The sequence below is a fragment of the Octopus bimaculoides genome, chromosome 23 (genome assembly GCF_001194135.2).
Source record: "Octopus bimaculoides isolate UCB-OBI-ISO-001 chromosome 23, ASM119413v2, whole genome shotgun sequence".
NCBI lineage: Eukaryota > Metazoa > Mollusca > Cephalopoda > Octopoda > Octopodidae > Octopus > Octopus bimaculoides.
Genome location: NC_069003.1, coordinates 25526306 through 25537768, shown reverse-complemented (window position 1 = coordinate 25537768; position 11463 = coordinate 25526306). Strand labels below are relative to the sequence as shown.

Genomic DNA, 11463 nt, shown 5'->3' with positions numbered 1-11463 from the left:
GAGATTGAGGTTGGCTCCTGCAGCAATCAGTTTCTCAACAACATTTGCTTTGCTTTTCCACATTGCTAAATGTAGAGAAGTTGTCTCGTCCTGCAACAGACACAGAAAATAATTTGTTAATCATTAAATCTTTAAAAATAACAAACCTTGGATAAAATCAAATTTTCAAACATGACACATGGAGATTGAGTTGTTAAGGTAACATTTATCCCCGGGGATAAATATTCTTTTCTACTCTAGGCACAAGGCCCGAAATTTTTGGGGAGGGGGCCAGTCGATTAGATCAACCCCAGTACACATAGGTAACCCTAACCCTAGGTCTACATAATCTGTCTCCTTCTGTTTTCATGATGACAGGGTTTAGCTGTTATTTCTAGCAGGTCAAACAACCTCTTAGAGCAGTGATTCTCAACCATTTTTTTTGGCCTATGGACCCCTTTGACCTCTATTTTACTCAAGGAGACGGACACTCCAAGCCATTTGATATCCAAAAACTCCTATTATATTTTTATGATTAAATATTATTAGAAATTGTATTAAAAAAATCTTTAAATATTCTGTGAATTGTAGAAATATAACTATTTTATTGCACATAAATTTTAACGAGAAAATCTTATATGGACCCCCAAGAGCCATATGGATCCTGGTTGAGAACCACTAATTTAGAGGTGCTATCACTTGGTCCATGATGGTGATGTTTAGATCAAGAATAAGAACAACAACAATGATGATGACAAAGATAATGATAGATTACACTGTGTAACAAAATATTAATTTTTTAAAAAATTTTGGTCAGTAAGTGTTATTTCCTATTTGCTTCTGTCTAGAAATCAAAAGAAATAACTGCTATTCCCTTCAAACTTTGCTTTTGTTACCTGGACATCAATATTTTGAAACTGACCTATATTATCCATTACATTTCAGACAGATTCAGTGCTGAGTTACTGAAGCAGAAATATCGTTATAGCAAATATTCTGCTCAAAACCACAGATTTGCTTGTCAGTTGCTTGACCTTAAGCACTTGAGCATGTCCCTTAGTGGTTGACAATATGTGCATCTCTGATCATGAGCAGTGGTGGGGGAGCATCACAGCCATGTGTTGAGAGGGATTCTTTGGGGTTTGAATAAATATAACAAAACCAAAGTTTGAAGGAAATATTGGCCATTTTTCATACTTTCTAAGGGTTAGCAAATAGGAAATGACAGTTGCTACCCAAGGACAAAAATTGTGTTACACATTATTATAAGACTTCAGATACTCACAAGGCACTGTATATTAACTTTAGCTCCTGCTTCTAAAAGAAGATCCACAAGGGCTTCTTGACCAGCCCGCGAAGCTATATGAAGGGCAGTTTTTCCATCCTGAAGTAAAATATAAATAAGTTCATAGATTTATTTATTTAATGCTACTGAAAACTATTTCATGTTTTTCTCCAAAAAAGGGCTCAGCCCAAAATATTAAAAGTCAGATATTTATTCAAATTTTCAAACTGTGAGGGTGCGTGGCTTAGTGGTTAGAGTATTGGACTTGTGATCATAAGGTTGTGAGTTTGATTACTGGTGGTGCATTATGTTCTTGAGCAAGACACTTTATTTCATGTTACTCCAGTCCCTCAGCTAGCAAATATGAGTTGTACCTTTATTTTAAAGAGCCAGCCTTATCACATTCTGTGTCAAGCTGAATCTCCCTGTAAACTCCATTAAGGACATGTGTGTCTGTGGAGTGCTCAGCTACATGCAAGTTAATTTCATGAGCGGCCTCACGAACTTCTGTTGATCAGATCAACTGAAACACTCATTGTTGTAATCAATGGAGTGCCAATGACTATTTAGTCTACAACAGTCTTCTTTATCAGACATCTTACTATAATGGGCATTATGCCTGTCTGTCTGTTCCTTTTTCACAGTCAAATGGCTGGACCAATGGTCACGATGTTTTTCAGGATTACGAAGGAGGTAATCAGGAAGGTTTTTAGTGAAAAAAATGTGAAAAAGTAGGGTTATTTATTGGATATTGAGTTTTGTATTAATAAATCAGCTTTGCAAACACCTCATATAGCTGCATCACCAACAATAACATGATTTCTCTAAGACATCACCCAGTAATCTATCAAGTCCATTTACACATTTCTCAATACATACAGCTGTTATGACTTTCCTCCTTCATTTTATGCCTCCATCATAGATGGGTAGATTTGCTAGTTTATTTAATAGTTATTTAAAGTTTTAGCAACTTCGTATTCAGAGGTGGATTATAGTTAAACCATGTCAACTGGTTGGAACCAATAAAAGAGAATTGGGAAAATATTTGACTTACATCGTTTTGTGCATCGAGATCTGCTTTACCATACTGGACCAAAATACGTGCCATTTCGACATGTGCCTGAGTAACTGCCTCCTGGAGCAATGTTGTGCCATACTAAAGAAGAAAATTACAAAGAGCAATTACAGAGCAATGTTCCACCATACTGGAAAGATGAAAATTGTTAAGTTGTCATATGGTTTTAGGTCAAAGTTGATCACACACACTTAAGATCGAAGGTATTTTAACTGTGACTATTCCATCTTTTATGTAGACATAGTATATCTAAGACTACATTATCTTATGTGTCCTTTCTCTTATAAAAGATGTAGGATATGATCTGAGAGAGATTTGGCAGCTATATTTAGCGATCCTGTAAAAACACCCTTGTACATTTGATTCGACAGACTAATATAACCAAAGACAATCATGCTGTGATCATCTCACTTTTTTTTTTTTTTTACACACATAAATATATTATATCCAGCTCCTGTCAAACTGTCCAACATGAAAAACGGACGTTAAATGATGATGACGATGAATATAGTTACCTATATTATCCATTAACTCTTTAGTTTTCAAATTACTCTCTAAATTTTAATACCTATTTATTCACATTGTTTTCATTCGATCTTGTCTTATCTCTTAGCTTTGAGATTTCAATGATGTGATTGGTATGCTTTTAGAATTACATTATAGGGTAGGTGTGAGAGGCCAAATCTGGCCAGTTTGAGCATAATACAGGTAGAATATTTTTCGAAATTTCAAGTTTCATTTTGTAGATATGTCATTGGTAAGAGTACATGTATCAGTATATGAGCCTACCATTTTTTTTTTTTTTCATATTAAATTCCAAACTAATTGTAATCTACACACTCTGAAAGGTATTTATAGAAAACTTCATAAAAAAAATTAGCCATTTCTTTTTAAAGTTATGAGTAAAGAAAGCGGTCTTGTGTGAACTTTCCGAAATTCCTCACCCCCACCCTCGGAAAAAGTTTTCCACCACATATTCAGGTATAATAAGAATCTACACCATCTGAAGCGTATTTGTAAAATTTTCATTAAAAAATATCCATTTTTCTGGGAGTTAGGAGACAATAAAGTCACTGGGGTACATATGTGTAGCAATGCCGATTCACTTCCTTTTTTTTTTCTCGGCACAGTTGTGACTTACAAATCTTTATCTATTTGCAAATCACTCCTGGTACAAAAAGGGTTCCCCACCCCATACATCGCCCCACGACCCCCACTTCAATGACTCAATTTGATGCGGGTGGTGGCTGGACTTGTGTATATTTTTGTTGTTGTTGCAAATTGTCAACTAATGCACGTTGAATTATTCTCCACCGATAACAGACACACAATAAGGGGATAAATATACAAACCCATAGTCTTTGGTCGACAGACACTCCACATTTCACCAGACGTTTAACAAGGTGTAGATTACAGGAACGAACAGCCCATTTCAGGGATCCCACATCACCCATGTTATTATTCTCTTTGACACTTCCGGGGGAGACCGGCGATGACAGAAAAACTGTCCCTGAAAGAAATATGTGCCAATACTTCGTTAGTTATTCCACAATTATATGTATATATATTTTATTTTTTATCATTTATTTGTTTCAGACTGCGACCATGTTAGGGCACTATCTTGAAGAAGTTTAGTCGAACGAATCGACCCCAGTCCTTTTTATTGTTTGTAAAGTCTGGAACTTATTCTATGAATCTTTTTAGCCGAACCGCGATGTTAGTGGACGTAAACACACCAGCACCGGTTGTCAAGAGATGAACACAAGGACACAACACATACATATATGACGGGTTTCTTTCAGTTTCCGTATACCAAATCCATTCACAAGGCTTTGGTTGGCCCGAGATTATAACAGAAGACACTTGCCCAAGGTGCCACGCAGTGTGACTGAACCCCGAACCATGTGGTTAGGAAGTAAGCTTCTTTGTTTCATAAAATTTTCCACATTGGGCAGTACACAGAGGGGATACTACAACACATGTGGGGACACATAACAATTAAAAATATAAAAATAAATTATAATATGATGAATGATACATGAAAATGCACGTGAATAACAAATTAAAAGATATGATAACATGAATGATATCTGAAAATGGAAATATGAAGAGTGTGCTACTCACCCCACACTGAGTAACACCACTCGTTGCCTCTAGGTCCCAATTTCTCTTTAGTCTCTGGTCTAGTCCTTCTATTTCCTTTCTCGCTATCGCTCAATGACAACACTCTCTCGTAACCTTTTTCACCGGCGGAGGGGTCTTTTAAATTCTGTGGTGTCTGCTCTTTTTTCTTTTTCTTTTTTTCCTGTGGGGAAAGGGGTCAAACTGAAGCGTTTGACCCGGTGGGAAAAGAAAAAAAGAAAATATTCTAATAGGTGTAAAACAACTTGCTGCGAACGAATACGAAGAAATAAACGCGCGCTCGCGAACGGACGGGGAGAGGCCTCGGAACATTCACATCGCGAATGTTCCGAGACGCCTCACCGGAGCCAAGAAACTAAAGAAAAATAATGTAATAGATGTAAAAGAACTTGCTCTGAACGAATATGAAAAAAAAAAAAAAAAAAAAATTGCGCTCTCGTGAAAGGCGGGGCCGGGAGAGGACTCGGAACATTCACATCGTCAGTCCATGGACTCTAAACTATAGTGTTTGACCCGAGCTCAAAAGCAAAAAATAATTAGTGTAATAGGTGTAAAACAACTTACTGTCAATATATATATATGTTGTACTTGGGGATGGTCATATTGCCAGTTTAGCCAATAAAAACACGCACTGTGCATGTGTTTTTATTGGCTAAACTGGCAATATGACCATCCCCAAGTACATCTGTTTCAACACACGATTTCACATCAAAAATCTTGCAAAACAAATATATATATATATGTGTGTGTGTGTGTGTATAAATTAAAACAGCAAGGTAAAAAATTGGATATTAATTAATATCAATTTAATACCATGGAACTAGTACATTGAAAGAATCAGGAGATTCAGAAAAATTATCTGAGATCTCAAAGGATTATTGTATATGTATACATAAAGGAGAGCACTAGGTGGACGGCTAATGTGCTAGAAAAATGTGATCTTCTAGCACATTAGCCATCCACCTAGTGGTCTTCTTTATATATATATATATATATATACTGGGGCACAACTTTGAAGGATTTTGTTTAAACAAATCAATCCCAGGACATTTTTTTAAGCCTAGTACTTTATTCCATTGGTCTCGTGTCAAACCATTAAGTTACTAGGATGTAAACACACCAACACTGGTTGTCAAGCAGTGGTAGGAGATAAACACAAACATACACACACACACTCATATACACATAAATACACACACACACACAAATTTATATAATGGGCTTCTTTCAATTTCAAATTTTTATTAAAATTTATTAGCAAACATCTCACATGTGTGTAAGTTGATTACATTGACCCCAGTGTTCAACTGGTACTTATTTTATTGACTCTAAAATGATGAAAGATAAAGTTGACCTTGGTGGAATTTGAACTCAGAATATAAAGACAGAGAAAATGCTACTAAGCTTTTGCCTGGCATGCTAACAACTTGGCCATCTTGCTGCCCTATGAGGTTTTAATATTTAAATGCTGCATTCTACCGAGGTTGAATTTGCCTTTCATCCTTTTGAGGTTGATAAATTAAGTACCAGTTGAGCACTGGGGTCGATGTAATTGACTAGAATCCTCCCACATATTCTTTTCAACCTATAGTAGAAAAGAATATTTAAATGCTGAGAGAAGGCAGAATCATTAGCATGCTAGACAAAATGCTGCTAAGCATTTTGTCCTGTATATCCTGAGTTCAAATTCTGCTGGGGTTGACTTTGCCTTTCATCCTTTCGGGGATGATAAAATAAGTATCAGTTGAGCACTGGGGGGCCAATGTAATTGACTGACATCCCAACCTTGAAATTGCTGGTCTTGTGTCAAAATTTGAAATCAAATATTAGAACTTCATTTCCTTTGCTGCAGACAAAGTACCATTTGGAAATGCAAGCTGTTGCTGTGTATATCAATCAGCTTAACCTGCTAAGGTGAGATCCATTCATGAAAATACTGTTTGATAGATAGTCTGGCACTATGCCGTGGCGTAGGTATCTCTCAGACTATGCCATGAAAATTGAGATAATCTCCAATACAGTGACATGTTTCCTGTAATGGTTGTATATAAACAAGGGAAACATATCAATATGGAGCCATAGCAACAGGAGTTAGTATATTGAAACAAGGCTGTTGATGAGAGGGATAGAGGAACTGTTGTGTAAGTGTATCACCCCATCGCCTGTCAGTTTAATCTGCAAGATGGTGTGGGAAAAGTTGATTATACTTTGCAAGCTTAACGGTTTAAAAGAAGCATTTAAGTGAGCAAAAGTAACAATTGCCCAAAGCATGTTCCTACACATTCAAATCCATATTTCTGGTGGTTTGCTTTAGAGACTTCAAAACAAAATATTTTGCTATTATCTGCCTGATAGTTGTATATCTGGTTTGAATAAATGTTTGTTAAGGTTTGATCCTTTACTGTTACTGTTGATGTTATTTTTGTTGCTAGTCTTTTTCATTGCAGCATATCTTTTACTTGCTTGTCTGAGAATTTAAATTAAAGGCAAATAAAAAAAATACTTGTGCCAAGTAAACACGGTAATGAACTGCATCTACTCATGAAACCTAAGTTACCTGAAGAGATTTGGTGTTGCAAATATTTTGTTCTTACCACCATTTTGGTAGGATCCCAAAATCTATTTGTGTGACAAAAGGGGCCAGCAACCTAGTAGTTCTCTGACTGAAAATACAAGGCACCACCATTACCAATATCTATCTATCTATCTATCAATCTATCTATCTGTCTGTCTAACTGTCTATCTATCTATCTATCTATCTATCTATCTATTTATCTATCTATACACACACACACATGCATTGTAGGTCAAAAGAAGCCATCATATAAGGTACAAGATGTGGACAACCTATTGCAATATACTCTACACTGCAGTCTGTGCAGTCTTCTGACTTATGGATTCTTAGATGGCTATATATATATATATATATATGTGTGTGTGTGTGTGTGTGTGTAGTGGGAAAGGTGTAGCTAAAGGTGTTGAGGTAGCAGATGAAATAGGCATGTGGACGACATCTAAGTAATACAATGGGAAAACATCGAATTGTAGTTTAAATAATTTATTTAGACAACACTTGCATTTACTTGTATACACCAAATATTTCACTGCATCACATTACCAACTACTTCGAGCTGGTCAAAAGGAAATTAACAGGGTAAATACTGTGTTGATATGACAGGGTAGAACCGGACCCGGACATGTTTTGTGTCTGTGTGTGAATTGGTCATTCAGTGGTGTCTGTTTATGTTCTGCGACTGCAATTGTTGTTCATGTTGAATATGTGAACCTGTGTTGCTTGTTTAACTGGCGAAGTTACTGGCTGGCTGTCTTATGGCTATCTCTCTCTTTCCGTCTGTCTCTGACTGTGAGCCATCCTTTGATGGCTTGCTGTATCTATAATGGTCATGACAGCTAGAAGGAAAGACATACCACAGGAGAAATTCCTACCTATGTAGGTCGCCTCCTGTCCACTTGAACCTTAAATGACATGGTTGAAGTCGAAGGGAAACAATCCATCATTTTTTGACAAAGAAATTTCTTTCGCACCTGTTTGGTCACTGGTGGATCAGATGAGCGATATATATATATATATATATATATATAGTCAGTTGATCATATATCTGAAAATGAAACACACTCTAAATCTCAGACCAGTAATATAGTTACAGGAAGTGAATTATATGGCCAGTCATAGGGGAAACTAATGGTTTTGCATCCATAAAGCGCTTGAGTCATCTATAAGACTTAGTGCTTTATGGCTGCGAAAACATATATATATATCAAAGTGTACAATATTATATAGCCATTACTGCCAATCTTACTGATCGGTTTTGCTCTTGGGGTTTAACAGAGTGTTATCCAACAGTCCAATTATGTAACCCTGCACTCTTCAGAGTTTTGTGATCAAAAAATTCTTTTCTTTACATGGTGTTGGACAGTTTACAATGTTTAAAACCATATTTTATTAATCGTGCCAATCTTTCTCCTTGATTCTCAGTCCCACCATTTATGAGAAGCATTATTATTGTCTTATAAGAATACCCTCGTATATCCTCCTGTATAAGTTATATATTATAGATTTTATCATATAACAACATCTCCGTGTATACTCCTATCATTTTTATCTCTGGCAATGCTTATTTCAGCGAAAATTAAACAAATCGTAACAAAAAATTATCTAGAGGCCATCAATTGTTCGATGGGCTAGAAATTGTAGAATTTTTAGAAGAGCTCCAAGGCCGACAGACAATCCACCTGCTGCTATTTTTTCCTCTAAAATGTTTAGTTTCTACATCAATGTTGAAAGTTCAGATTCTTTCAGGACCACATCCATCGAATGTAGATAAGTGTCAGATATTTACGGAGATCGAGTTAAACATCTAAATCTTCTACTACAAACATGTGACCTTGTACTATTATAAATAAACCAATATAAAGGTGTGCCGACGTGCGTGCGTGTGTGTGTATGTATGTGTGCGTACGCTAAATGGTTGTTTAACCCCAGGTCAGCTCTGATCAAGCAAAGGTATCACTGTCATGATAACATTTTTATATCGTGTTTTTTAAGACGTTGTGGGTATAATTTAAGGGAGATTTGACAGCTGTTTTTTTTTAGCATGTTGAGGGAGCGGCGTTGCCTGTTTGTGTAAGTATTTAGCAGATGCACACAACATCTATCGATATTTTTCCGTTCTGGATCACGTTGGAAGAGATCGATAAGCGTCATTCGAGCGGAAAGGGTAGATAAAGGAGACGAGAAATACAAGACGTAGAAGGGCGAGAAAAGGAATGAGAAGAAAGATCTGAAAAGAATGAAAAAGGTTGTTGGGTAAATAAATTGAAAGTGAGAAGAAGCTAAGTTACAGATCGATAGAGAGAGAGTTATGGTCTGTTGAAATATTAACCCCCCCCCCCAGAAAACTATTAATGTCAGTTACAAGCACTCTTCACTATTTTCTTGTTAAGCTGCTGATGGGATAAGCCCGTTTAAGCCAGCACTATAATGATTATTAAGCCTTTACTTCAAACAATTGTAGCAGCAACGAAACATCGCCACCTTCCCCATTAAAATATCCTACCAAACTTGCTACCATCATCACACGACAGTTTATATTAATAGTATACTCCCTTTCCCAATACTGTACCATCTAACATTACTCCTATCATCACCTACAACCGTACCTTTACGTCATCTCTATTTACTTGAAACAGCAACCAATTATCCCTCAATTCACGCGCCTGCCGTCTTAGAAAGGGATTACATTGGATAATGCGGAATGGGTTTCCTGCACAAGAGATAAGAACGGGATGGAATATAGTTGGTCATAAGTCTGCTCCATCAGTGATAACAGGGAATCATACAACACTCATACCCGGTTGTTTCCTATTTTAGTGTCTTCGTGGGTATTTTAAGAAGTAGAACGAAAAAACGAAACGGAAACTGAAACAACGAAATGTACTTAGTTTCTTAAATGCGCTGGATATACTTTAAGAATATAAATATATTTGATTTCTTAAAATCCAACAATCCGCTTTAATACAGAATGACACAAAGTTGTTCTACCGTTTTTTGCGTACATGTAGTTCTATATTTAGAACTACATAGTTTGATTTGTGGAGTTCATAATAGAACAGGAGTTTTGTCTAATAGTACCATCATGAACAGTCAACAATTTTTTGGCCTATGACACTACATGGACCCTAAATAAGGCATGTGTAAAATATATATATATAAACGAGAATGTGTGTTTGTCTGTCTGTGTGAATCCCTAAAACTCAAGAACTACACAACCAATTTCATTCAAATTTTACACATGCCTTTCTTAGGGTCCATGTAGTGTCATAGGCAAAAAAAAAATTATGTCACTTATCTCCCCCTTGATCTTTGACGTCATCTGACAAACACCAACCAAGATGGTGTGAATCAGTCAAGCTTTGCCTGCTAGAAATAGCACTCAAATGCTTTTAAATCAGATCATAATACTGGATGTTCAAGAACCAAATGAAGGGCAGATTTTTAATCCTGAGATCATCCTGATTCCAAAAAGATATATGTCTATGTAGAGCAAATATAATGTGAGATACAAGGGTTTCAGATGGACAGACAGAATTTTTCTTTTATTATTATAGATAGAAGTAAACAGATACACACATTGGCAAAAAAGGAAGTAGATATGATAGTTAGTTAGACAGATAGACAGACAGAGAGGCAGTCAGACTGGTAGGTAGGTGAGCCTACCGATACATCAAAAGTTATGCAAATAGAGAGATATATTAATAGATATACAAGTAGATAGATCACTGAATTGAAATGAAATAAAAAGAAATGAAAATATTCTCTATTGGCAAATAACTTGGACCGCACCTTGTTGGTGGTTGGACATTGAACAGTGTAGTTTGTTTATATATTTTTATTTTTTTAAAATTCCCTCATGTAACACATGTGTTTAATGCAATTAATTATCATCTGCTCAAAACATTTGTTTATAAAATATGGACGTAAGCATGTCCTACTCTCTTACACTAAATAAAGCACAGGGACAGATATTTAACAAAATTGTAAATAATAAACATTTAATCAATATATATACCATTTCGAGCGTGGCCGTTGCCAGTACCGCCTGACTGGCCTTCGTAGGATTTTCAAGCGAGATCGTTGCCAGTGCCCCCAGACTGGCTTGTGCGGGTGGCACATAAAAGACACCATTTCGAGCGTGGCCGTTGCCAGTATCGCCTGACTGGCCTTCGTGCGGGTGACACATAAAAGCACCTACTACACTCTCTGAGTGGTTGGCGTTAGGAAGGGCATCCAGCTGTAGAAACTCTGCCAAATTTAGATTGGAGCCTGGTGTTGCCATCCGGTTTCACCAGTCCTCAGTCAAGTCGTCCAACCCATGCTAGCATGGAAAGCGGACGTTAAACGATGAAGATGATATATGAATAAGTTTTATCTTTTTAATTCATATTTTATTTCCTTAAACTA

The 11463-nt window shown here is 36.5% G+C and overlaps 1 protein-coding gene across 1 annotated transcript in view; it reads right to left on the bottom strand.

Annotated features, from left to right (window-relative positions):
* Window positions 1-11463, bottom strand: part of LOC106877263 (uncharacterized) — an 18755-nt gene that overhangs the window by 3849 nt on the left and 3443 nt on the right. Inside the window, exons 2-5 of the mRNA XM_014926127.2 lie at window positions 9663-9766; window positions 2319-2420; window positions 1265-1363; window positions 22-90 (exon numbers count right to left, since the gene is read on the bottom strand). Of these exons, the coding sequence (XP_014781613.2) occupies window positions 22-90; window positions 1265-1363; window positions 2319-2420; window positions 9663-9766 (374 nt within the window). The remainder of the gene's footprint in view (window positions 1-21; window positions 91-1264; window positions 1364-2318; window positions 2421-9662; window positions 9767-11463) is intronic.